Source organism: Sinocyclocheilus anshuiensis, unplaced genomic scaffold, assembly GCF_001515605.1.
Source record: "Sinocyclocheilus anshuiensis isolate Anshui unplaced genomic scaffold, SAMN03320099.WGS_v1.1 scaffold306, whole genome shotgun sequence".
NCBI lineage: Eukaryota > Metazoa > Chordata > Actinopteri > Cypriniformes > Cyprinidae > Sinocyclocheilus > Sinocyclocheilus anshuiensis.
The window spans coordinates 2306586-2334307 of record NW_015544175.1 but is presented as its reverse complement, the minus strand read 5'-3'; the positions used below and the strand labels follow the sequence as shown (position 1 = coordinate 2334307).

Genomic DNA, 27722 nt, shown 5'->3' with positions numbered 1-27722 from the left:
ATTAATGTACAATTATTTTTGATATTATTGTAAAGTGAATTCTAATCTCTGTCATTTGTAATTCTTTTTGTCATCTACATTATGTGTTGGAAAACACCCATCCTCTATTTTGCATGGACACCTGCAGTAAGGCACAAAGAGTTAACACTGTGATGGAGAAATGCTGGCCCACCTCTCTCTGCCACTCACCTCGTCCAATAGCAGCACTGGAAGATGATGTCATGCGCTAGGAGGGGTGCTGCTGCTGATGCTTCTGAGCTCTTGTATCCGAGGAGCAGCAGGCACGGAGCAAAAGAGAGGGAGGTGAAAAAGAGGATACCAGGGAGAGAGAAAGAGACAGAAAGAGAGAGGGGGGGAAGATAAGGACACCACCTCATCAAGGAGAAAAGGTAAGTGTGGGCATCACGAAATCAAATGAGAGGAGACTTGCTGTGCTCTGATGTTTTTGTGATCTGACTTGCATTTATTACTAAAAATGAAAAATGTTACCTTTGAGATTAAGACTAAATGTGCTGCACCAGAGGTCTAAAGGGAACTCAGTGTTCTTATAACATGCTCTGTCTGCCATCTATAATGTATTCAAAACAACTTTTATATGCATGAAAATGGGAATGTATTTGGCAAATGTATCTGTATCTGTGTGTATAGATATGAACCAATGTGTTAAAAGATGACATAATTGAAGAGTGTACTAGATTATGTCATTCCAAGGCAAGAGTCAGTAAACAACCTTTCGCACAAATACACATTGACTGCAGTGATTAGGGTTGCATTTGGATTAATTTTGTTACTTAGTATTGCGTTTTGTATTAATGTAGTCATTTGAGAGCGGATTTTACCTGTGTTTAGCCTGACATTATGAACATATGCCATTTGGGGCAACAGTTTAACAATATATAAAGGTGTCATATCAATTTGTTTTGTAACGGTGATGTGACAATGTAGCGACAAATATGGTAACTGACAAGCTGTAAGTAAACAACTACATGCAGGAAGTGTGTGTTTGGACAAAAGTAGTGTGTGTTCATTTATGAACATGGCAGGGCAATGCTTCTCTCTCAGTGGTGTCTCTCCATAGTCAGCTCAACATGTCAGTTTTGCACATGGTTTTAGGATTTATGTAATGTCGATTGTTATCTAAAATTGTTTTGTATACTGATAAGTGGCAGCTTTGAGGCAGAGTAACAATACAGAGATTGTGCGTGACACTCCCTGCTGCTCCTCATCTGAATTCATGCTCCTCTAGTGTCCCGCCACAACACAACAAGCTCCTTTCAGACATCTCATGCACAATGGATCTGCATTTGACATAAAATGCTACTGTATTAATTATTTGTTCATTTTTGCCAGAGTGTTTTATCCTTGTGGTAAAAAAAACAACATACTCTTTTTTTAATCCTCTCTTTCTTTCTGTCTTTCTCTCCCTGTCTCTAAACAGGACTGAGTGAAGGGTTGTAAACTACACACAACACTGCATAAACATGACCTTGGCAGGTAAGCTACAAAAGTCAGCCCGGATTCCCAAACTCCAAAGCCCCCATTGTCAAATTCAATATTTGAATATTTTTCTCCAGAGTAACAAATATCATGCACATTATATTTAAGCATATTTTTTTGACATGTTATATACATTGTATTGTCATAATTATATATTCGAAATTGTTATAATTATATATTTGAAATACACGTAATTTATTTGAAATGAACCTGTTTCCAAACAAGTTTCCCAAACAAACCCCCCAAACTCCCATTGGCCAAGCAAACATGTAGTCCCGCCCCCATAATCACGCCATTAATTGATTTTGTGAGAGAGCCGCCTTAAAGTTTTCTACTTGGCTAAATGCGTGGTTTGTTCCAACAAGCCCATCGAAAAGAGATTCTGTTCTGTTTATATTTAAGCATTTCACAGGTACTTTTATCTTAAGCAAGTAGAAATACTGTAGGAGCGCTTTACTTGACCCGGTTTATTTAGTGATATCTGTCAGGTAGTTGAGACATTTTATGTGCTTAAATGAGTTAATTGCTTTTAAAATGTCTAATTTTCTGCACTTAAACCAAGTATGATCAGGATCTTTGACAGAATGCAGGCTTTGTTCATGTTTACAAGGAATTTTGTACTTGCCTGACATTTCTCCGCACAGCATATCGAGACAAGGTGAAGGAGCTCCCTCTAGTGTCACTTCTGTGCTCCTGCATCAATTCAAACCCTGCAGAAAACCCCACATACAAGGCTGAGGGTAAATAATAAAACATTACTCATCGGTATTTATACTTGATAGACACATCTCTATCGCTACAATACAATGAGCTTAAATATAATACAGATTTGATAACATTATGCTCACAGTAATCTGTGTGTGATCATTCTTGAAGATGCAGTGGATCTCAACTGGTGTGTGATCAAAGATATGGAGGTCATCGAGCTGAACAAGCGGGCCTCGGGCCAGGCATTTGAGGTGATACTGAAACCCCCCTCTTTTGATGGCGTGCCTGAGCTTAACACATCCATGCCCCAGCGTAAGGACCCCTCACTGGAGGAAATCCAAAAGAAACTGGAAGCAGCTGAGGAGAGGCGGAAGGTTGGAATTTACACCCAAACCAATACCCAAACCATTCCTCTCTTCGGTCTGATTTTAATGCTGCAACTGTATTCTTCTCCCCAGTTTCAGGAGGCTGAGATGTTAAAGCATCTTGCTGAGAAGAGGGAGCATGAGAGAGAGGTCATCCAGAAGGCGTTTGAGGAGAACAACAACTTCATTAAGAATGCTAAAGAAAAGTTGGAGCAGAAGATGGAGGCCATCAAAGAAAACCGAGAGGCTTTGCTTGCTGCCATGCTGGAGAGACTACAGGAAAAGGTACAAACTAACTGACAGGCATGTAAAGTATTTTATTAAAGCACTTATTAAATGCTAATTGTTGTTTACAAGTAATGAGACATAATTCAGAGGGAAACAGGATATTTAAAAACAATAAATGTAGAACTGGACTTTAAAGATTATTTCTGATGAAAATTTATTTCATTTGATTATGCATAGCTAAAACATTAAACTTTACTAAGAACGTTTTTACTTTTAAAAATGTCATTACAATCAAATACGAAAACTTTTTTTTCCTTTACCTTCATACATGTAATTTTTCATGTAAATTCACTACCATTCCAAAGTTTAGGTTTTATAGGATTTTAAAAAGTTTAAAGTATCTTATGCTCACCAAGGCTGTTCAGGCATTAACACAGTTCTGCTGTAAATGAGCCTATAAGACCTACACATTCATAACTATACTACTGTTCAAAAGTGTGGGGTCGGTAAGTAATTTATAATGTTTTTTAAAGTATCTTATGCTCACCAAGGCTGTTTTTTTTTTTTAAATAAAAAAAAATAGGAAAAATATTTAAAAAAATATATATAGGAAATAGGAAAAATATAATAATATTTGCTCACCAAGGATGCTTTTTTTAATCAAAAATAGTAAAAAAAAAAAAAAAAAAAGTAATAGTAAAAATAGTAATATTTTGAAATATTATTACCATTTAAAATAACTGTTTTCTATTTTAGAATATTTTAAAATGTAATTTATTCCTGTGACTTTTCAGCAGCCATTACTCCAGTCTTTCCCAGTTCAAAAATACAGCATTTATCAGATTTTTTATTTTTTTTTTGTAACATTATGCATGTCTTTACTGTCTATTTTGATCAATTTAATGTGTCCTTGCTGAATAAAAGTAATAATTTCTCTAAAAAAAATATGTATAAGTATTTATAATATATAGAACATAATATAAAATCTTATATTTAATATATATTTGAATATATATATATATTTAAAAATATTTACAAATTGAAAATAATAATAATAAAATGTCCCAAATTTTTGTGACAATTACTCATTCAGTGGGTTCCTGGCCTTTGTGCATCTGAGCCCCTTCCCAGTCTAATTATAGAATCCGTATGAATATTGCATTAGAAAGGGGTGGATTGTTCCTTTACTTTGTTTATGCCGCTGTATTTAGCTTCCCTCAGGCACACTAATACATGCATGAACACACATCGAGTAAGTTTTCTTTTGTGTGTCTATTTAGGACAAACACGCAGAGGAGGTGAGGAAGAACAAAGAGCTGAAAGAGGAGGCCTGCCGGTAGAGGAGCGCCTGCTGCGCTGGACAGCTTGACTATAGTCAAGGGAGATGAAACCGGTGAAGAGAAAATAAAGCAAACGGTAGCCAATACATCTCAAAAAAGGGGACATATTGGACATTGATAATGACAATTTGCAACACACCAAGCTTTTTTGGGGTTTAACAACATCAAAACTACTTAATATTATTAAAAACAGGAAGATATTGTCTAGATGACAATGCAAGGTGCACTAAGGTATGTTGCTTTGTAGAGCCCAGAAGGCTGCTTCAGAGAAAAAGAATGAATATACCAAACCCATCTTTTGAAATGACATGAAGAAGAGGACAGGAAGTAGAATTGATGAGATGCTTTTTTATAACCTTCGTAACCAGTACAGATAAAAACTACATCTTAAAGTCACCCCTCACTAATGGAAATATCTGTTTACAGTCTAAACCACAAAAGCATCTTTTTCCAAAACATGTGCCATCTACTGAGGCTTTGGCTCAAGCTTCTTTAATTAACGTTTGATGTCAATATTCAATAATCAACAGGGTTTCATAGAACCTCAGGCATGCTTATGCAATATGCATTAATATGCATCAGTAATCAGGTGGCTAGAGGTACAATATCACATTTCCTGCTGAGATGATGGGAGGTAGAAATATGATCAAATGAATGTTAGATTAGAATGTGAAATGTGAAAAATGTGAAAGCTCATATCCCTCTTACATACAGAACATTAAAAGTGGAGCACAGCGTCACTTTAAGCACAACACAGAAGCACATTTAGCTTTTTTCATTCATTATATTTGTATTAGGATGCTCATCAGTAGGAAAACACATAGTGGCATCTCAGAAATGAAGAATGAAAGCACTCAGGTGTGAGAAAAAGATCCTGTTTGGATTTGGGAAATAGTTTGAAAGTTTTAGAAATGAATAGTGCACTTTGCTTTGGCATGTCACTGAGCTTTATTCTAGTCAGTTTATTTTACTCGTTCTATACGAAGACAAAGGAGTTTGATGTTGGTGTCTGCAGCATCAAAAATGAGCCACTGTATGTGCAATGGTGAGAATTGATGTAAGAATGGAACGTAAATGCTCCCTGTGTTTGTAATTTCCAGATGACTAAATTCTCCAGTTAAAGTCAAATAAATGCTTCTCTTAACTAAAGCCAAGATTTTTTTTTGTGCATTTTAACTTGTCTTATTCATACAATTATTGCACTGAAACAAACTATTACAAAGCAAAACTAAAAAGAAAATGTTACAATATATTTTATTCATCAAGACAATAAATACAAAGCTGATCAATGCCACAGAAGTTCGCTGTACCTGTAGGCAGATTAATGCAACAATATAGATATACACAATATATAATATAGTAAGAGTACAGTATAGAACTAATTCTGAGGCACAACAACGGGTAGAACACATGTACAGCCCAGACTAACTATTTTAGTTTCTAGTTTAAGGGCATAGTGTATAGCATTTTTGTTCTTCACTCTCCTCAAGACGTTGATCTGGTAGTAGATGGGTTTAGATTCCAGTCCGAAGTCTTCTTTACCATCTTTGGTTAAACAGCTTTTTTTTTCACATTTTGCCTCTGAGATTTTCGATGGGATTCGGGAATTGTCCCAGGATTCTCTGAATTGAAACATTTATAAAAATTCACTTGCAAAAAAATTACAATTAACCAAACTATCCAAAACTACTCCAAATCATTGCTATGATTCGCGTATTTGTTGCACAAGAACCCCCGCATATCACACATATAATATGAGATCAAAATGAACAACTGTAACGATTTATCACATCAAAGACTCACTCGTATGTCCATGGTGACAAAGATCTGCTTGGAGACAGAGGGACGTTCATTGTGAGGTTCAGAGATGCATCCAAGATGACCCGCTTTCCTTTTTTTGATTTTCTTTTAGACTTTTTCTGAGAAGAAGCACCATTTAATAACAGGGCAAGCACGTAAAGCAGCAGCACAGCTCTGAAAACCGGAGGAGATGGAGACAAAGAGTACTGCAGTGTGTTGCTTGAACGGATTGTTCTGATATCGTTCATTTGCCTAAACATCCGAAAGCTCTGAAGGTGAAAATCAACATCAAAAAGCCTTTGCAAACTTTAGTCCTCTGAGTCAATTTTTAAATTCAAGTAGATTATTTCTCACTTGTATTCCCCTAAAATGAAGAAGAACATCATTAGAGTTTAATTCATTGGTGTGACAAACTCACCAAAGAGAGCTGCATCTTCAGAATAAACATGTAAGTTCAGAGCTGGTACACAAAGGACAGCAAGTGTCTGAGCCCTGCATCTAACCTTCTTCTTCTTTATATAGGCTGGTGAGGAAGCCTTTAACTTCCTGATCTTGACGTAGAGAGACAAATCTGGAATACTGTAGATAATCATCTTGAGAACATTAAACTGATAATGAAGACCAATCTGCAATGCGTGTCTTTTTGTAATATCAGTGCAGCATTTTTTCACATATCAAAGGTGGCTAGAAGGGTGTTCATTAGAGGTTCTTTTGTTTCACTGTATGTTTAACTTGGGCACTTAAACTCTGCGCTCTCCCACGTTCTCACGTTTCACCCATATACACATCAGCAGACTTCTGAATAACAAATGTGTACACCAGCAGATGCATTTTATATGGGTCAGCAGCTTTGACAGGATATGTTGATTGTGTTCTGAAAGGACTGGGTTTTTGCTGGTAATAGCTGAGACAAAGTGACCCATATATATGTGAACTAATACAAATGCATGTACATGCACATAAAAAACCTAAGATGTCTAATCGAAGTGTGTCTAGTCTGCTTATTGAGATCTTAAAGTTTCATTTTCAAGTTTTTAATACATAGAGCCCTATTGTACAGCATTAGCGCTTATTAAGAGCATGATGAACGGGTTACATTTGGCGATTTCAGTGTTAAATATGCCCCAGATACACCAACTGACACTTGTAGCCCTACACAGTGCTCTTATACTCCTCCACTAGTTTCAATTTAGGTCACTGAAGTGCTGACTTGGTTCTTGAAACAGTATGTTCCAGCAGCCAACACTAGCACGACCACAAGCATATGATAACATCTCCTGAGTCATTCTTAGAAAATTACATTACAAGCAGGCGAGAAAAACAACAATGGTATGTTTAATGTGGAATGGCATGAGAACCAGTTGCAAAAAGTTGCAAAACTCTAAATTCAGCCATTTACTCACTCTCATGTCATTTCAAACCTGAAACCTCAGCTGTCTTTTTGTCCATACTGTATAATGGAAGTCGGTGGGGTCCAATGTTGTTTGGTTCCCAATGTTCTTCAAGATATTTTCGTTTTTCCGCAAAAGAAAGTCAGTCATGCAGGTTTGGAGAGACATGAGGTAAATGATGACAGGATTGTAGGTTTTATCCCCTTACTAGGGTTTCTCCAGCTCCCACACCATCATAAGTTTACAATTACCAGTTTTAATGAACCCGGGAAGCTGGACAGTAAGAAGACGCATCTTGAAGCGTCTGCATGCTTGAGCAGAAAGGTTTATAAATGAGGAGCTGCACTTTGCATTTAAATCATCATTTGCTCTACATCTGAGACAATCCAGTCATAATAATACACAGACAGGCTCTACCCACACTAGACTGAAAGGGCAATGAGGGAAATCAGTAACTAATGACTGGGAATGTCTGATGCATTACTAATTTGAGGTTATGTGGCTTTTTGGTGTTATGCAAAAGAGCAGAGATTTATGTAACGCTAGATCTTGATTATTAGTCTTTTTGTACTGTATATTAAAAGTACAGTGTATGTATTGCATTTCTAAGTATTTTGTATGTATAAGTATACTGTAGAAAAATACAATTAAGTCAATGAGAAAACGGTTTTGCCACTTTTTATTGACAGAGGCAGAATAGACAGGACAATATTGGGATGGGGAGAATGAGTTGAAACCTCCATCTCCTGCTTGAGCACCACAGCTCAATGTGTGTGGAGTACTAGGCCACAACTCTAACAGAACAACTGTATTCAGAAGTATATTACTGAACATTATTGACACTTTCCTTTTTTTAAATTTTCAGTGGTTTAATAATTTTTAAACAATAATTCAGTATTTACAAGTTGTAAAACAAAAAATTTAAATAATCTGCAGGCACTGGTCCAAGCTATTCTTAAGAAAAATATAAAAGCCAACAGAAAAGGCTAATTTCTGAAGAATGTTAACCAAATCTAAGAATGCTGATAAACATTAAACATATGTTAGAGAAAAATAACTAAAAATGTAAAGTACACATTTTTTAATACATGCATTTGTATGCATGTAACAAGCATGTGAAAAATATACATTAAGAAAAATCGACTGAAAATGTCTTGAGTGATTGTGTATGCATGTACAAGAACATGAAAATAAACATTGCAAATCTTCTGAAATAGATCTACACTTGAACTGTCATTTTCTTACTCTCCAGAAAACGCATTTATATAAGGAAGATGATGTCATCAGCCACCATAGCCTGGTTGTCGTCCTGCATGCGACTGAGGGCGGCACGAACCTCAGATTCTTTAAATGGTGATGGGCAGCTCTTGTTGATGCCCTCCATCAGAGCAATCATGCCAACTGACTGAGCATGAGAAGAGCGGAACACCTCCAGCAATGCGGTTTTAAACTCTTTCAACCTACAGCAAAAACACACACATGGTGCGTCAGACATACAGCATCCGAAACAATCAGCTGTCCTGCAGACCATGCAGTTTCTGTTTAGAACTTAATCAGAAACAATACTTCAAAAGAATGTGACAGCCCTTTAAAAATGCTGAGTGTAAGAGATACCCAAAATCTCAGCAGACAAATCCTAAATGCCTACCTGTCATCAGACAACGCTGTGTGACCGTTCTGATCAGGAATGTCCATTGGCTCCTCATCCTGCCTTGCAGGAGCTGGGGAATGAACTGAGAACAAAAATTATTCATATCATTTGAATGTGCATTTTATGTGCATTATGATTAAAAGTGATGCTTTCTATATATCTAAATATCTTAATCTTTAAAACAATCTAATTATTTACTTATTAATTACATTCATTTTATTTATTTAAAAAGCATCTTTTTATGCTTAAAAAATATTTCAAATATGTTTTTTTTTATAATGATATGTTGTATTTACTTAAAAAATCATGTAGAATTAATTTAACCCATTCAACATAACAAATATAAAATGTTTGTTGTTGGTTTAGCTTACTTTGTGGTACTTCAGTCTCAGTAACAAAGTCATAGGGGTCATATGACTCACTGCCCCGAGATGGTCTGCACTCAGAAAGGCAAAAAGGAGAAAACTCACTCAGAAAATTGAGCATTACATTTTCATTTATTTAAAAACAGAAAACAGTTATTTGAAACTGTAATAATATTTCATAATATTGTTGTTCTTGCTGTGTTTTTGATCAAATAAATTCAGCTTTGTGACTTCTTTCAAGAATCTTAAACACTTTTGATTGGTATGTGTATCTTGGAAAATTCATAATCAATGATTTTGCAAAGTTATCGTGGAACAACACTAGACCTTTTTCTCAGTCTTCGAGGTGTGTCTTGTACTTCATCCTCCTCTTCATCCTCTGCGTCTTGCTCACCATTTCTAGAGCGCTTACGGTCCTTCTCCAAAACCTAAAAAACGGGGAACAAGGGACGGAGACATTCATTAAATTGACAGAAAATTAACCTAAGTACAACAGAAGTACAATAAATTAAAAAGTAGGGATCTGTAAACTCCATCTATAAGGTATCTATATCTTAAAACACCAATCTAAAGGATAAAAGTAATTATAATTGAACTCAAATCTGTCTAATATCAAGTAAACAACTGTGACCAATGAGCTACAATATACACAAACAGACCTTCTTGAAATAGGCAAACTGCACAAGCTCTACAGCAACATCGGTGTCCACCAGTTCCACAACTTTGCTCATGCGAGCTTTGGCGTGAGCTGTAGACAGACGGATCAAAGTCTCCAGGGTTCTAGCAGTGACCGGCGACGTCTGAGGACAAAACACAGCACAGATTCCTCAGATTAGTTACCTAACAGCATAAGAACTTTTACCAACTATTTACCAATACCTGACCAAAAAACCAACTCATAAGTTTGTTGAGCGGCTGCATTTACCCGTGCAATGTCAGAGCCGAGCTGCTCCTGGTTGCGCAGACGCGAGTACTCCTCTGCAATGCGATTGGCTGCATCTTGAGTCAGAACAGGAGAAAGAGCCTTGGCAACATGGATGTACTTCCTCATGAATGCTTTACTCACCACTCGGTCCCTAAAAAAGATCACAAAAAAACAAACATTTTGGTGTATAATAATGGGTTCACATACAACTAAGAATGTATAAGAAAGAATTAGCATGTACCACATTTATTTTATGCATTATTAAACTACACTACCTTTGGAGTTGAAAGGCAGTAAGATTTTTTAAAGAAATTAATATTTTATTCAGCAAAGATGCATTAAATATATCAAAAGTGACATTTATAATGTTACAAAAGATTACTATTTCAAATAAATTCTGTACTTTTGAACTTTCTATTCATTAAATAATCCTGAATATATCTCGGTTCCCAAAGAAATATTAAGCAGCTCAACTGTTTTCAACATTGATAATAATGATAAGAAATGTTTCCAGATCAGCATACTCTAATGATTTCTGAAGGATCATGTCTCACTGAATACTGGAGTAATGACTGCTAAAAAATATGGAATAAACTACATTTTAAAATTTACTACAATTGAAAACATTTACTTTAAATTGCAGTAATATATCACAATATTGCTGCTTTTGCTATATTTAGGATCAAATAAATGCACCCTAGGTGAGCATAAGAGATTTTCAAAAACATCTTACCAACCCCAAACCTTTAAACAGTAATATATTTTCTTGAAAAAGTAGAAAAGCAAAACATGGCATCCCTATTCAAATATAGGGGCATGCCTGAAGCCATGTGGCAATATCATAAACCAGACATAATCTGGTCTGAGTAAACCACTGTGATTTGCATTAGAGAAGTAAATGAAACAAGTCCTTACTTGACTTTTTTGCTGCCATGGAGGAGTGGATTGTGTTTCTCGTACACCTGTAGCTCCTCTTCTTCCTCCTGAGTTACATCAGGGTCTTCAGTGGCCAGTGCATCAACTGTACCACCAAGAGCAAAAGCTGAAACACACAAATGCATGGGAGTCCAATAAACACTACAGCAGAGACTATTTGCAACATGATTCATTTGTAGTACAGAATATATCACAGAATGTAATTTTCAATGTTAAAATACTTTCTCCTATTCAATTTTTAGCAACTCTATTTGATGACTTAATTGCACAGAAAAGGCACACCTAACACAAAATAAATAGTATAAAATGTTTGTCTATCAGCTTGTACCTGCTCCGTCCTGCTCATGAGGATCTCTGTAGCGGTGCATGCGCAAGACATGGTCGGAGATCTCGCGGTCCTGCTCTGGGTCCATCTGATCCAGCATGATGAAGAGCAAATCAAAACGAGACAGCAGAGAGTCCTGCAGACCGATGTTCTCCATGGGGGTCTTATACTGATCGTACTGCAGACGAAGAGAGAGAAACCATGAACAGTAGCCTACTTTTTGATCAGTTCATCAGGTAATATTCAGGAAATAATAGATATCGCCCTGCCACCCCCATCCCCGTTGGGCAAAGGGTCGAAATGATTACTTGTTTGTGCTTCGTGAACACTCGCGCCTTGCACGGCGGCACCATTGCGCTGCAAAGATGTACCGGGAGAAGGCGATCATTAGACGACCGATCGTTATTTCCAAAAGGCAAATATTCCCCTTCAGAGTCATAGGGAATACAAATGAGATATTACACCATATTAGGAACTACAGTCTATTTGATTAAGTATGACGTCTTGTCGCAATTTTGCGACTTTGGCGCTAAGAGGGTTAAGAATAACATTATGAAACAATGCAAGCCCATATTTAAGATCTTACGAACACCAAATAAAACACATACTCGGCCATAGACAGGGTTGGCAGCTGCCAGGACGCTGCAGCGGGCGTTCAGTCGAGCGTGGATGCCGGCCTTGGCGATGGTGACGCGTCCCTGTTCCATGACCTCATGGATAGCAGTGCGATCCATATCTGACATTTTGTCAAACTCGTCAATGCAGACCACCCCTCGATCCCCCAAAACCATGGCACCAGCCTCGAGACGTCGCTCACCTGAGTGACAGACACAGCTTAATATTAAGAGAACAAAAAAAAAGAAGCTGTTATTATTGAACCTATGGGTTCTTGTCTTGATGGTGTGTGTGAAACGCAGTACCTGTCTCTTGGTCAGTGGTGACGGCTGCGGTCAGACCTACACCTGATGAGCCTCGGCCTGTGGTGGGAATGGCACGAGGAGCAGTGTGCAGAACATACCGAAGCAGCTGAGACTTGGCCACCGAGGGGTCACCTGAGAAATAGAGATATATATGCAGAATTTAAACATCTTATCATCTTATGTTGTGTAAATTGATTTTATTTGAAGTTACCAATTAGAGTATAATACTGTTAATAATATTTTTTTTCTAATAATATATTTTGGTTTAAATCCATTCTGCAGATTTCCCCTCATAATCAGTACATATATTTATTTAGAAATTAACTGATATCTACACTTGTTTTAATCTGTTATTTTTTTAAATCCAGTAAATGGATAAATTCTGCGCCATCTGCTGGGTCTGTAAAGAACAGCACCCAAAGACGTCATTAAAGCACTGAAAACAGGTCAAGTCGTTTTTTTAATAATAATTTGACATTATTACATCACTATTACCATTTCTCTCACAGAGTATGAATAGGGCTTCTATATTTTAGGAAAGGGGGTACTTGCAAGATGATTATCAAATTTGGGGCATCAAACCGTTTGAAACACCTGGTTTAGATCCTCAAAGTCATTGAAACCTAAAGCTTTTTTTATGTCAAATAAACTTTATATATGTATTATCACTAGATCTCTACAGAATATAGCAAAAAAAATGCAGGTTTCATTTGGACCTAATTACAAATTATATAGTTACAAAAACAAATATTGTGGCGTTCTCAATCTGATGTCCAGCACAGAAAACAGTTTGTAAATATGAATCATTTATTTTACCTTAAATGTCTCTCATTTTAGAACATCATCTGTGCAAATCTAAGCAAGTAAATACCTATGAGCAGCACATTGATGTCTCCTCTAATGCGTGAGCCGTTCTCCAAAACCTTCTCCACCCCTCCCAGAAGCATGCACAGAATCGCCTTCTTTATGTACTCGTGACCATGAATACTGGGGGCCAGGGAGCGAGCCAACTGATCAAACAAATTCTAAAGGAGTAGAAACCATTCATATTAAGGGAACATAACTTTACAAAACTCTTGTGCCCAAATTAGTGATGCACTAGGCATGTGTACAAATGTTTAGATCTATTACACAACAGTTATGTGTCCAAATCTTAGACACATTTACACTTCCATCCTCTTACCTTCGAGCGAGTTCTGCAGAAGCTCTTGATCTTGGCCACATCATCTGCAGAGAAGAAGTGAGAGACTTCTTTGCTCATCTGTTTGACGTGGCAGGCGATCATGATGGTCCTGAACAAACACACACGGGGAACAAAACATATCAAAGCTTTAGCAAATAATATTTATATATTTTAAATAACAATTCTACAATAAAAACTGATTTTATACTGATAAAATTCTATTAAAACAGCTTTACCTGAAGGTGCCCGAGGTGAATCCCCCCTTCTTGCCAGGCAGGCAGCGGTAGGTGCCGATCACCTGCGTACGGTCCCCTGGCTTTACAGCATCCACCAAGTCGTTGTCCAGGATGATGTCCACAGAGCGGGGCAGCTGACCGGCAGGCGCTTTCTCCGGCATTTCCTGCACTGTGATGGTCTGGTGGTCCTTATAGATGGACAAACCGAACTCAGTCTCAAGTGGATTGTTCTCCTCATCCTGAATGGATCAAATATAGAAAGTGAGAACATTAAAGAAACCATTTATGAACCATCTAGAGCAGGGATTATCAAACAGAGGTCCAGCAGGCTGCTACAGAAAAGTACAGCATAAAAAAACAACAATATGATAATAACTGTATTATTATTTTACTATAATTAATAAAATTTATTATTTCATAAAAAAAATCTGACATTGCTGTCTCTACAATATCAAACTCACTACTTCTCTCACCGACTATAAATATGTCTCTATTAAATACATACTCTGTATTTTATATACAACTCTGTAAATACATAAGTGACTATGTATTTTAGAAAGGGGTTCCTTACAAGGTCATCATCAAATTTGGGGTATTTAAAACGTTTCAAATCTCCTGATCCTGTGCTATTCCACTAATCTAAGTGGTCAGGTGGGACAAATACAGTACCATGGTGGGATAAATGGCACTTGAAGGAAAAGCATCCAAAGAGGTCATATCGGTGTATTTGCGCTCCATGGTCTTCTTAGTGGCTGGGCAGTAGTGCACACTGCGTACTACTTTGGGACGCACCAAAGAGCCTGTAAATAGAAGGAGAACATTTTATCAAGGTACCATCCATGCAACATATTAACTCTTTACGTACATATGTAATGTTAGACCTACATTTGGTGACGATGCCATCCAAACACACCATGCTACCCAACAAGCGAGAGGTCAGGGTTCGAGGGGAGACGTGTTTGCTGCCGAAGCTGCCCTCCAGACCGATGAAGAACTCTTCGTGTTGCTTGGCATAAGTGGCATCTATTGAAGCCACCAGATCTTTCAGGGCATGCTGGAACGCCAGGAGCTCTTCAAAAGCATTATTTAGCAGCCTGAGGACCAGAGACCAGAGTTCATTTCAATGAAAACATGTCATAACCTTAAACTATAATCTTGAGAAGTGGGACAAAACAGGGTGCAAAATTGAAAAAATAAAACCTTGTACTCAGACAAATTAAACTACATTTATGTATCTTATATGTGACGGTGGTGACGAAAACCTGAATTTGTCATTTTAACTATCAAATACATTGAATCAGTCAATTACTGTATTAAAACAAACAGTGAGTATGTTATTGTTTATAAAGCTTTTATTCAAGAGTCACATTTAAGTATTTTGATATATCATTGGAACACAAAATCTTATGGTGGTGACATCTGACGGTGTTGACAAATCTGGCATTTCTTTCACAAAACCAATGGAGTTCATGTAGTAGCCATTTTATTTTTTTCTGTTGATGCTAGATGCTAATGGAACCTGCTTCAGGAGAATAAAATTATCTAAATATTTCAAATAATTTCCTCAGAAATTGGAAGATGGTGTTGACATATCATGGCTGTGACACAGGAAATATTAACATTAGGATTTAAAATATTCTAAAACTAAAACTTAGCAGAGCCTGTCTGACACTGATGTACTCTGCAGAGGTGAACTGTGGCAAGGGGCTCCTTTAGAGTGACAGCTGCCCCTGATATTCCCTGATTTTATTACATTTTATTGAATGTCTGACGGTGTTGACAAAAAGTGGGGACGCAACTTTAAAATCTTATGAAACATGCATGTGTCATTAAAAAAACAACCTTGCTTTGATAGGAGATATTATTAAGTGTTGCTTTTGATAAAACAAGCTCTTTTTCATCATTAAAAAAACATTTTTATCCATTTTATTGCATATGAATGATTGAACCCTTCTCTGTGGACACACTGTTTTAGACGTAGTGAGAGGACATTAAGAAACACAGATTTGGTATAATCATGAGAAAATTAAATTGAAGGTGATAATTGTGTTAAATAAATTCTATTATTAATCCCTCATGACATTTAAAATTTAAAATATTTTTATTTTTTAAAGCTAATAGCAGTTAGCATTGCTGGACCTTGTCCCACGTCTCAAGAATGACTGATAAATTATTATGCGTGACATACAAATACATTTATGTGCGTACATATACACATACACGTTTAAATACTATAATGTAATTTAACTATGCATTGTACATAAACTACTGTAAAGTATAAGTAGAAGAACTATTTAAAAAGCTGAACATACTTGGCTGCTCGCTTTTCGTTGCGGCGGCGGAGGTCGTTGAGGTTCACAGTGAGCCTGGATTTGTTTTCGCTGATCATCTGTCGTACTTTGCTCTGATAAATGCCCTGGTCTTGCTGTAAAAAGGTAGAAACGCAGGAAAAAAGTTGTTAACACATAAAAACATTTTTAAGTAATTTACATAATGCTTCATAAGAGTGGGCCTTTGTTCCTGTAAGGCACATTAACTTCAGTAGTTTAATAGTTAATAAATATATTATAAATGTGTTATACTTACATCATCGTCAAGAAAATCCAGGTAATCCCTCTGCGCCTCCCTCATTTCCTGATCGTCCAGAACTTCAACGGCCATTTTTCTGTATAGCTTTTAAAAGTGTTGAGAAATGCTCAGTGCAAAGCACCTCATGTCGATCTCAGCACTGTTGTGTGTCTTTTCGCGCCACAGGCTTCTCTGGCTGTGGAATCCGAGTGCTGATTGGCCGACACACCGGTGTCTCATCAACATATTCGGTCTCTTGGGTTGCGGCGTCCAATCAAATCCACAGAATGAAAATTCGCCCGGCCCGCTTGAGTGTTTCGCGCGAAAAGTGTGGCGGTGCTGCGCATGCGCTCACAACAAAACAGCATTTACGGACAGAGGAGTTGTTGTAGTTGTTGTTGGTCTTTGCCGACAACAAACATGTTGTCGACGTACTTTAAAGTTAATGCCAGTATGTTTGAAAGGGGGCATTAGTTCTGTTTAAGGCTATTTTGCATTTTTAAATACATGCCTACAAGTTTTATAGTTGCCACCATAAATAGCAGCATAATAATAAATAGTAGTTTTCTTACTTTCAAAGTAGATGTTTCGCAGAACGACAGCTTCAATCACCATTCACTTTCACTGTATAGAAAAGATGCAATGAAATAAATGGTGATTTAAGTTGTAGTGGTGATCCTACATAACATTTTCTCCTTTAAATCTACAGTACTGCAAGGGTCCCTATATATTTTTTTCTGATAGCTGATGATAAATGATACGAATAGTACAATATTTTCCAAAATGCTTGTAATTGTGTACATTTCCAGAACATGTGCATTGTGCCATATTTCTTCGATTTGAGAAAATCTAATGTAAGTAGAGACTTAAAGGTAAACATTTATTATCTATCATCAATGCTTTAATGGCATCTAGCGGCGAATATCTGTACCGTACTGTGTTGTTTATTTTTGTATTTTTTAATAACCTTTCATTTCAATCAAGCATGGCTTCTGCTGGACAATTTAATATTTAATTAATATTATTTTGAGAAAACGAGTCTTCAGACATCAAAGTACAATTGTCTGGATTTTATAATCATGTAAGCCCACTGTACAATGTTAGTGTTTTTGAAGTTATATCGTTTTTTCGTTCAGACTTTTGCTCTTTCGAAGAGTGAACTGAGTGATGTCTGCTTGTGAACTGAACTGAACTGAGTCGTTTGAGTGATTTGTAACCACATTCACGAGGAGCCACCAACACAACAGGTCTCTGGAGACTTTGACAGGCACAGCGCACAGCGCAGTTGCCAAGGTTAAAATGCAAAAAGTCTGAGGGCAAGATTTAATCTTTGGATCGATATGAAACCCCTTGTATATTTAAAAAAATAACGAAGAGAGGATCGAAGAGTGGCTTTCAACCGGTTCCGCACAGGTGAGGAGCTGCTAATTTATATATATATATATATATATATATATATAAACATAACTAGGCTATTTACTCCCTTTTACTTAAAAGTAGGAAGTAAGGATTTTCTTATTTTTCCACGCATAGTTTCCGGCGTTTTGAAAGTATGTTTTCTGTTGTATGAAATGTCACATATTCTTGCTCCCTCTTTACCTGATCAGGCACGTTTAAAAGTATAATTTTCTTATCTTTGATTTTACATGCTTATTTACAACTGTTCAGCAAGAATTGGCTCTTTGTCTGGCAGAGGTAGGAATCATGGCATGCTGATTTGTCAATATAATTTATCCTCGAGCTGTTTTCTGCTTCTCGTTGCAGCTCATTTTTTGACATTGATCCAGAGTTTCACCATGTCAAGTGGAGTTTTGGGCCGTCTGAGTTCGCTGACTTTGAGTGTACAGCAGCTGGGTCAATTACCACACTTGTTGAACTGGTTGCCCCGTCTACCTTTACCTCAAGCCACCGTACTTGCCTCTGATGTGCCGAGTCTGTTTCGTGAACCCTATATCTTGTCAGGCTATCGTCCAGTGCATCTGGAATGGTGGAGTTACTTTTGTAGCCTCTTTCAATGCCACAATGAGTTGCTCAATGTATGGACACACCTGCTGGCAATCCCTGCCATTCTACTCCAATTTTCTTTATTTTGGGGCTGACACTCAACATGGCGTCTTTGCCTCTGTTTTTGTATGTGTTGTCATCACTTACCTACCTCAGTTTCAGCGTGGCCGCCCATCTGCTGCAGTCATACTCTGAACTAGCTCATTATTCCTTCTTTGTAGACTACGTTGGTGTAGCTGTTTACCAATATGGCTGCTCGCTAGGCCACTATTTTTACTGTTCAGAGCCAGTATGGAGGCACAGTGGGTGTTGTGTTTCTGCCTGGTGCCTCAGTCCTGGCCTGGTTGTCCTACACCAGCTGCTGCTATGCCAAATTCCGTTACCACCGTCCGTACCCGCTCCACCAGAAGATCTGCCAGATCATTCCCACCAGCCTGGCGTACATGCTTGACATTAGCTCCGTAGCACACCGCCTGGTCACCAGAGCAGTCTGTTGTAGATGTGCATGGAGAACGCTTCATCTTACTGGCTGGAGGATCATTCTTCTTGTTGGTGTTATGCAGTGTTCTGACTGCAGTTCTTATGAGAGGAGTTGCAAAGGCAACTAAAGAAAAAAGACTGAAAACAAATTAAATCATTTTACAAAGCATATTTGCTTAGTTATATGCTGTAGTACTAAGAAGTATTTATTATTATAAGTTTTAAAATTAAAATAATTTTCTTTTAGTGCATTTATTATGAGAATTGTGATGGGATGTCTTTTCTTTCTTTCTTACTTTTTTATTTTAAAAGTCCCACAATCACATTTTGAAATCCCAGATATCAGTCTAAGGGAGGCAGTTTATATTTTAACTATCAAATAGTTGTACAAATCAAATCAAACACAAATACTAAGTTGGTTTTTCACAAATGAATTCACTGCTGACGATAATCTACCATTTAGCCGACATTCCTCTGAGATCCAGTACTGTATGGCTTTGCATAACTGACCTGTTTACATTAAACTGTTTGGAGTCTGGGACATGAGTTTTTCAAAAGCAAAAGCGTTCAAATTAAAGGCAGGGTAAGCGATTTCTGGTAGCCAATGTTGATATTTGAACTCACCAAAACAAACACGCCCCTACCCCAAAAGGGTCTTGCCCCTATTTTGATAGCTCCGCCCCACATATACGTACGCAACCCAGGCAACGATTAGTTCTGTGAAACAAAGCAAAACCAATGTTACACCGTGTCTACATTGGACGTGAGCGGCGCGGAGCAGCGCAACAAATCCCCGACAGAAAACTGCTGCCGGGTTCTATTTATGACGTGCTGACACAAATTTAAAATGGTTTTCAACGGTCGTTTGATCGCGTCCAGTGTAGGCAGACTTTAGCTGTTGTAGACACGGTGTTACTCACCTATTGAGAAGAAACAAAGCAACCTCGGCGTCCGATCGCAGGCCTCCGCTCCTTGAGTTCTCTCCAGCGCTGGAAAGCTGATCCAATATTTACACGGGTCCTACTTCTTGCCTTATTGCCTTAAGCCTTCTTTTGTTCCGCAGACGTTTTCCTCTTTTGTTTTTTATCCGTCATCTCTATCTTTCTGTCGCTCGGCTCGGCTAATGTCCGTCCCATGCACTGAAAGCTCTCTCCTCCACTTCACGAGTAGACACGCCCCTTATTGTTGATTGGCTACAAGTTTGTTTTGCTATTTGGCCGAATCAGTTTTCTAAAGTGTTTTTGAAAAATTACATACCCTACCTTTAAGGAATAAAGCTGGATTTGGCCCAAATTAGAATGAGGGAGAGTTGGAGGGGTGAGGGATAAGGGAGGCTACTTTTATTTTGCACTCAGCGTTGTCAGGCAACGGTGTTGTGGTGGAGGAACAGATCAACTCTTGCTTGCTTCTTGTGTATCTTATAGAATATTCATGTAGAATATATACTCTCTTCATAAAATCGAAATACCATCTGCAGGCCTGAACAAAAATTTCCTGCTTAAATACTTTGTTGTCAGGGTGTGCTGTTATATACTGTGGGGTCCAATAGTCTAGGACCACATTGAAAATATGGTAGTCAAAATCTGATTTAAACCTATAGAGAAAAATAAAGTTTTAGGATTTAAAAAATGTAAAGCAACAAATCACTGGGACGAAAAAATGTTACACTGATAACAAATGTATTTAATAATAACATATTTACAACACTGATAACATCTTTATTTAATAACAAATCATTTTAACCTCAGTTAAACCCTGGTGTTTAAACAAAAAATATGCCTTAGATATTCCTTTGTACTTCAATAAATGTTTACATTAAAATTAGGGCTGTCACTAACGATTATTTTGGTAATAGAGTAATTGGTCCATTATTCTGACGATTAATCGAGTAATCGGATAATTATAATTAATTTTTTCGTGGTAATAAAAATAGACCCAAGCAAACAATAGTCTTTAAAATGACTTTTAAATACATATATAATAACAATGAGGCATAATAATTAATAATATTTTTTGCATTCCCATTTGCTCAAATAGCAAAAGAAAAACTCCACGATAGTGTTTTCATGACTTTCAATAAAAGGGAAAAAATTGAGAGAGACTGATAACGGCAGTCAGAAGAGAGAACGATGTCAAATTTACCGTCCCTCCCATAGACTCTGCATTAGAAACACCCTCGCATTAGCGTTAACTGTTTTTTTGTCATTTGATGCAAAGGTGATATAATACAAAGAATAGTGTTATAAATGTACATACATTTAAAAAAAAATACAAATATGAAAAACTTTCGAGGATTTACGATGCTGATGACCGTTAAATCACAGTCTTGTGAAAAGGGTCCATCGAGGATCTTGAAAACTGAATCAAGGACTCATGACAGCCCTAATTAAAATCCATGTAATAAATCTTTGGTGAGTTTTCATTTTAGTTAAGCAAGTTGAATGAGACTTATTTGTAGGCTATGTAAAAAAAAATCTCACTTTCAGTGCATCAGAACGGTAGTTTTTGTGCAAGGAAGGATCAGCCACGCGTTTATCATACATCCTTTGTCCATTAGGTGGCAGCAGTGTTCCATTCATGAACTGAAACTTTTTTTGTTTTAATTAAGTTGTTTGTTTAAATTAAGATATCATTCAAAACAGAACTAACCATTATATATCAAATCTGAATAAGGAATGAGAAACTAGGAGTAACTAAGCTAACTGAATAAGTATGCAAGTGAAGTGGTTTGTTTTAAGGGATGTATGGATTAGGCACTGGAGTGACAGAAATCCAGAATGAGGAAATGTGACTCTGTCAAATCCCTGTTGGATCAGTGTGTTGCTGCCAGTAAAGACAAGATGATGATGGGTGATCTATGATAGTGTAACTGAGGTCAAAGGTAAGGGGACATTCTCTTTCATTCTTTTAGGCAGACTGAGAGAAGGCGGCTGTTTATGGATATTAGTTTCTGAAAAATCTCACACAGATGATGTACAATATCAGAGCATGAATATTCGTTTGAAAGATTTATATGCTTAAGGTACATTTTAAACTGCTTTGGGTATTACCTCTTAGTATTTTAATATTTATACTTTTTGGCATTACTTTTCAACCGCTACTGTGTCTCCTTGCATTTTTAAAATAGTAATATGCTTAACATTGCAGCAACACCAGTCTGTGTTAACATGAAAGAAGGTGTGACTTGTACAAGTACTCACCTGTGTAGTCATCGTGTTTGTGAGAACCGTAATAACTGCTTACATTGTATTCGCTTTCATCTCATTGAGAATATCAACTGTTACAGATTATTGATTTTACTTTCCTTCAGTTCTTCCAGTTCAGTCATTACAGAAACTGTATGAAGAGTGATGGCTCCTGTTGAGGAGGGTCTGATCACCTGGTTATCAGGTTGTTCTTCCTCCCTTCAGATTAGCATTGTGTCAGCCATCTTCATCATCATTTATGTCACAGTCTACAGCCTTTGTACTAGCTGTTTCAGGTAAGTCTTTCATTTTCTCTTTTTCTTTTTTATGTATATTTATATGCATATTTAGGAATTTGGTTATTATCACATCTTGTGCTGATTCAAAACACACCCAGGAGAAGGGAGTGATTGTAACAGAATGCTGTGAGTAAATGGGTGGAATGTGCAATGACAGGTTCAGAAGCACAAGTCACCAAGTGCCCAAGTCACGCAGCATGAATAACATTAATGTCTGTGTAAGAAAAGTAGAGACCTGTTTGTCAAGTCCAGTACCTTTGTGTTTATGTAAACCACAAAGATGGATTGATAACATCATGTTTGCATGCAGACACCATGCAAAAAAATATCAGGAAAATAAACAGGATGTAAGGTGGATGCTACTGTATATCTGTAACATTTGAAATAGTGACTTTTCTTTTTTTATGTCTCCAGTATGTCTGACAGTGTTTCACCCAGGTATTTGCTCAGACGAGAGAAAACAAATATTCCATCGGCACCTCAACAAAATGTAAGAGACTGATATAAGACAAAACTCATATTCAGAATACAATATATACAGTAAATTAGTATTACTCTTGGCTATTGCTTCAATGGATTATTGTTCAATGTATTCTGTAAAAAATGGCCAGGTTGCTTAAAAAATGTGCTTCACTTGACAACATCTAAATTACTTGATTTTATTCAAGTCCAAATATTATTTAAAGGAATAATTAACTCCCAAAACGTACCATTTGCTGAAAATTTCATAGATGAGTTTGTTTCTTCATCAGAACAGATTTGGAGAAATTTAGCATTATATCACTTGCTCACTGATGGATCCTCTGCAGTGAATGGTTGCCATCATAATGAGAGTTCAAAAAGCTGATAAACTCATCACAATAATCCACAAGTAATTCACATGACTCCAGTGCATCAATTAATTAAAGTGTTTTAACTATAAACCATCGCTTCTGGCCAAAATCGCAGTCCATATTCCATAATAATGCTTCCACCTGTGACTGTTAACTGTTTTGGACTGTTTTTGCTTGTAAATTATGCTTGATCTGTGCATATTTCTCTCCTGATTCAGACTAGATGACTTTTTTTTTATGGAGAAAGCAATATTATGTTCAGAGGATTTGTATTCTAGCCAGAAGCAAAATGTCTTAGTGATGGATTTGTGTATAACAAACACACAGCTTGTGGATTGCTTACATTACTTGCTGCTTGTGGATTATTTTGATGTTTTTATCAGCTGTTTGAACTCTTATTCTGACTTATTCTGAACTTAACCATTCACTGCATTCATTGGTGAACTGCTGGATCTATTGGTGAGTAAGAAATGTTTTTCTTGGAGATATTTCTCCGGATCCGTTCTGATGAAGACACAAACTCATCTACATCTAATAAGATAAGTAATTTCTAGATAGTTATTGGATTAATCTTCTAAAGGAAATTACACTTTAATGGAAAGCAGACAGAGAAAGCTAATGATTTAAAAAAATAATAATTTTTAATAGGACCAACATAAAAGTCCTAGTATGTGACATGAACTAATAAATAAATTCATATTCTCACGAACTAATGTCCTTATTACAGAAACTACCTGAGTCCCAGAGTGTTGAATATATGCTAGATGCCAAGGATCTAACTGATCATATATACTCACTCGTGGAGGCTGAACTGAATGAGGAAAATCCTTATGAGTGCATTAGTGAGCCTCCGTTACAGCCTCCATCTGACAAAGCTGACGGGGAGAATGAGAGCCCTTCCCCAGCAATGACAAAGCCTGATGATAATCACTCTGTCTCAGCCCTCAACAAAGCAGTAAACAAGCAGGCAGTGGAGCAGCCTGATGCTTTACCTCAACATTTGACCGACTCAGAACCGACTGCTGTCTATGCTGCAGTGAACTGGAAAACCAAGAGTCAGAAGAACATAACACCTCTCTCTGATACGGATACTGTGCTTGATATGAGTGATATTGCTATGGAGGCTGTCCCTCCCATTCCAGACAAACATTTCTAGTATGACGAAAGGGCAACATTTTCATTTACAATGCATTATTTGTATTTATTCACATTTTGCAAGCCTTAAAACAAACTTGCAACACATATAAACATTGTTAGAAATAAGTATTTTTGTATTTATTGATTTTTATCATGTGAACTAATAAATATATCCATTCATTGCTGCAACTTCATATAAAACTATAAAGGAAGCCAACCATGTCTGGGTTATTGTAGGTCAGTGTGAGTCACATGACACAATGCCTCGAGCCAATACCCAGACTGGATTCAGAGACTGAAACCCAACATGCTCGTGCTGTCCAGACCTAAAATCCCCTTTGGAGGATGAAGTCCGTCGGGCACGGCCGCCGACAGAAGAAAGCTTATAATCCCCAGATATCATTACATGATGAACGCTTTCTTCCAAATGTCTGTTTGCAAATACACAATGCTGAATATTTAGGAAATAGACCAAATGAAGTAGGTGAAAGGTGACACGTCAACGGACTGCTCTGGAAACTGCAGAATGCTGTCTAAACTGGACAACTAACTTAGAATGACTTAAAATAACACTGCAAGCAAATAATTATGCGTTAATGCTACAGTGCTATCATCTATTTATCTATCTATCTATCTATCTATACAGTGGGTATAAAATTAATCACCCCCCTTTAAAATAATCACATTTTGTTGCTTTGCAGCCTGAAATGAAGACAGGCACAGTTTTTGTTTTATCCAGCTTTATTTACTCAGTGGAACTTATATCATCTAAGTGAAAGATATAACACCAACATGTCAATAAAAAAAAGAATAAACAGAATCACTGATTTGGAAAAAGGATCACGCCCTTGTCAGTATTTTGTTGAACCACCTTTTGCTTTAATTACAGCCTTTAGTCTGTAGATATGTCTCTACTAACTTTGCACATCTAGACTCTTCATCCACTCTTCTTTGCAGAACTGCTCAAGTTCAGTTAAATTTGATGGTGACCTTTTGTGGACTGCAGTCTTCAAGTCATTCCACAGATTTTCAGTGGGGTTTAAGTCTGGGCTCTGACTAGGCCATGCAAGGACATTCCCCTGTTTCTCCTTCAACCACTGTGTGGTCAGTTTTGCTGTATGCTTTTGGGTCATTGTCATGTTGGAAGATAAACCTTCTTCCTATTGACAACTTTCCGGCAGAAGGCAGAAGATTTTCCTCAAGAATTTGATGGTATTTTGCCCCATCCAGTCCCTGCTGCAGAGAAACACCTCCATGCTTTACTGTAGGAATTTGGATGGTGAGCTGTATTGGATTTCCGCCAGACATATCTTTTGGTGTTGAGGCCAAATAATAAAATTTTAGTCTCATCTGCCTGAGAACCACTTGAGAATCAAGTGGCCTTTCTTGAGGAATGGCTTTTTCTTGTTGCAACCCTTTATTGATTTTTATCATGTGAACTAATAAATATATCCATTCATTGCTGCAACTTCATATAAAACTATAAAGGAAGCCAACCATGTCTGGGTTATTGTAGGTCAGTGTGAGTCACATGACACAATGCCTCGAGCCAATACCCAGACTGGATTCAGAGACTGAAACCCAACATGCTCGTGCTGTCCAGACCTAAAATCCCCTTTGGAGGATGAAGTCCGTCGGGCACGGCCGCCGACAGAAGAAAGCTTATAATCCCCAGATATCATTACATGATGAACGCTTTCTTCCAAATGTCTGTTTGCAAATACACAATGCTGAATATTTAGGAAATAGACCAAATGAAGTAGGTGAAAGGTGACACGTCAACGGACTGCTCTGGAAACTGCAGAATGCTGTCTAAACTGGACAACTAACTTAGAATGACTTAAAATAACACTGCAAGCAAATAATTATGCGTTAATGCTACAGTGCTATCATCTATTTATCTATCTATCTATCTATCTATACAGTGGGTATAAAATTAATCACCCCCCTTTAAAATAATCACATTTTGTTGCTTTGCAGCCTGAAATGAAGACAGGCACAGTTTTTGTTTTATCCAGCTTTATTTACTCAGTGGAACTTATATCATCTAAGTGAAAGATATAACACCAACATGTCAATAAAAAAAAGAATAAACAGAATCACTGATTTGGAAAAAGGATCACGCCCTTGTCAGTATTTTGTTGAACCACCTTTTGCTTTAATTACAGCCTTTAGTCTGTAGATATGTCTCTACTAACTTTGCACATCTAGACTCTTCATCCACTCTTCTTTGCAGAACTGCTCAAGTTCAGTTAAATTTGATGGTGACCTTTTGTGGACTGCAGTCTTCAAGTCATTCCACAGATTTTCAGTGGGGTTTAAGTCTGGGCTCTGACTAGGCCATGCAAGGACATTCCCCTGTTTCTCCTTCAACCACTGTGTGGTCAGTTTTGCTGTATGCTTTTGGGTCATTGTCATGTTGGAAGATAAACCTTCTTCCTATTGACAACTTTCCGGCAGAAGGCAGAAGATTTTCCTCAAGAATTTGATGGTATTTTGCCCCATCCAGTCCCTGCTGCAGAGAAACACCTCCATGCTTTACTGTAGGAATTTGGATGGTGAGCTGTATTGGATTTCCGCCAGACATATCTTTTGGTGTTGAGGCCAAATAATAAAATTTTAGTCTCATCTGCCTGAGAACCACTTGAGAATCAAGTGGCCTTTCTTGAGGAATGGCTTTTTCTTGTTGCAACCCTTCCATACAAGCCACATTTGTGGAGAATTTGTGATATTGTTGTCACATGCACACAATGACCACTCTTTGTCATAAATTCCTGCAACTGCTTCAGAGTTGCTGTAGGCCTCTTGGTCGCCACTCTGACCAGTTTCCTCCTGGCTCTTTCATCCAGTTTGGAGAGACGTCCTGATCCAGGGAGGATCTGTGCTGTACCAAATACCTTCCACTTCTTAATAATAGACTTCACTGTGCTTCTAGGCATTGATAAAGCCTTTTTATTTAACTTTTTTTTTTTTATAAATATTTGTATCCATCTCCTGACTTGTGCCTGTCCACAACTTTTTCCCGGAGATCTTTTGACAGTGCCTTACCACCCATACATAGTTGATTGCTTGCTTCAGTTGCACTACCAAAGACTGAAATGCTCCAAGAAAGTGCTTTTCATGCTGAGCTATTCAAAGTGACTACAGCTGATCACAGCTTTGTGAGCCATTGAGAAGGTAAGTCATTTTTAGGAGGGAGTGATCCTTTTTACAACTCAATGATTCTGTTATTTTGTTTCTGACATGTCGGTGTTATATCTTTTACTTGGATGTTATAAATTACACTGAGTAAATACAGGTGGATAAAACAAAAACATTTCAGGCTGCAAAGCAACAAAATGTAATT

The 27722-nt window shown here is 37.3% G+C and overlaps 4 protein-coding genes and 1 pseudogene across 4 annotated transcripts; 3 read left to right on the top strand and 2 right to left on the bottom strand.

The window, feature by feature from the left end:
• The first annotated feature begins 282 nt into the window (after positions 1-282).
• LOC107696168 (stathmin-4-like) lies at positions 283-5287 on the top strand. The gene is made up of 6 exons (XM_016496385.1): positions 283-389; positions 1439-1494; positions 2142-2237; positions 2374-2579; positions 2664-2855; positions 4079-5287. Exons 2-6 carry the CDS (start codon positions 1482-1484, stop codon positions 4136-4138), a joined length of 567 nt encoding a protein of 188 aa, XP_016351871.1. The 5' UTR covers positions 283-389; positions 1439-1481; the 3' UTR covers positions 4139-5287.
• An 89-nt stretch (positions 5288-5376) lies between these two features.
• LOC107696178 (interleukin-17F-like) lies at positions 5377-6248 on the bottom strand. Its single transcript, XM_016496395.1, has 2 exons — positions 5942-6248; positions 5377-5760 (listed from the first exon to the last, which is right to left on the bottom strand). Exons 1-2 carry the CDS (start codon positions 6196-6198, stop codon positions 5517-5519), a joined length of 501 nt encoding a protein of 166 aa, XP_016351881.1. The 5' UTR covers positions 6199-6248; the 3' UTR covers positions 5377-5516.
• A 2140-nt stretch (positions 6249-8388) lies between these two features.
• LOC107696145 (zygotic DNA replication licensing factor mcm3-like) lies at positions 8389-16631 on the bottom strand. The gene is made up of 17 exons (XM_016496345.1): positions 16457-16631; positions 16183-16295; positions 14756-14964; positions 14540-14670; positions 13871-14109; positions 13635-13743; positions 13323-13476; positions 12452-12583; positions 12140-12348; positions 11535-11709; positions 11186-11312; positions 10271-10421; positions 10005-10145; positions 9673-9773; positions 9352-9416; positions 8978-9062; positions 8389-8789 (listed from the first exon to the last, which is right to left on the bottom strand). The coding sequence occupies exons 1-17, from the start codon at positions 16529-16531 to the stop codon at positions 8591-8593; spliced, it is 2415 nt and encodes an 804-aa protein (XP_016351831.1). The 5' UTR covers positions 16532-16631; the 3' UTR covers positions 8389-8590.
• A 1603-nt stretch (positions 16632-18234) lies between these two features.
• On the top strand, positions 18235-19050 carry LOC107696090 (membrane progestin receptor beta-like; annotated as a pseudogene).
• Positions 19051-21787: 2737 nt separating this feature from the next.
• LOC107696167 (uncharacterized) lies at positions 21788-24677 on the top strand. Its single transcript, XM_016496384.1, has 4 exons — positions 21788-21803; positions 22233-22403; positions 22821-22896; positions 23967-24677. Exons 2-4 carry the CDS (start codon positions 22273-22275, stop codon positions 24393-24395), a joined length of 636 nt encoding a protein of 211 aa, XP_016351870.1. The 5' UTR covers positions 21788-21803; positions 22233-22272; the 3' UTR covers positions 24396-24677.
• The last annotated feature ends 3045 nt before the right edge of the window (positions 24678-27722 follow it).

Coding starts and splice junctions, on each gene's coding strand:
- LOC107696168 (XM_016496385.1), top strand. Junction 2,580..2,663: donor CAGCTGAGGAGAGGCGGAAG/GTTGGAATTTAC, acceptor TCTTCTCCCCAG/TTTCAGGAGGCTGAGATGTT. Junction 2,856..4,078: donor TGGAGAGACTACAGGAAAAG/GTACAAACTAAC, acceptor GTGTCTATTTAG/GACAAACACGCAGAGGAGGT.
- LOC107696178 (XM_016496395.1), bottom strand. CDS start 6,198: ATGTTTAGGCAAATGAACGATATCAGAACAATCCGTTCAAGCAACACA. Junction 5,761..5,941: donor TTGTCACCATGGACATACGA/GTGAGTCTTTGA, acceptor GTTTCAATTCAG/AGAATCCTGGGACAATTCCC.
- LOC107696145 (XM_016496345.1), bottom strand. CDS start 16,531: ATGGCCGTTGAAGTTCTGGACGATCAGGAAATGAGGGAGGCGCAGAGG. Junction 14,110..14,539: donor GTGCCATTTATCCCACCATG/GTACTGTATTTG, acceptor TGATCCATTCAG/GATGAGGAGAACAATCCACT. Junction 13,744..13,870: donor TTCACCTCGGGCACCTTCAG/GTAAAGCTGTTT, acceptor GTGTTTGTTCAG/GACCATCATGATCGCCTGCC.
- LOC107696167 (XM_016496384.1), top strand. CDS start 22,273: ATGGCTCCTGTTGAGGAGGGTCTGATCACCTGGTTATCAGGTTGTTCT. Junction 22,404..22,820: donor CTTTGTACTAGCTGTTTCAG/GTAAGTCTTTCA, acceptor TTATGTCTCCAG/TATGTCTGACAGTGTTTCAC. Junction 22,897..23,966: donor CATCGGCACCTCAACAAAAT/GTAAGAGACTGA, acceptor TCCTTATTACAG/AAACTACCTGAGTCCCAGAG.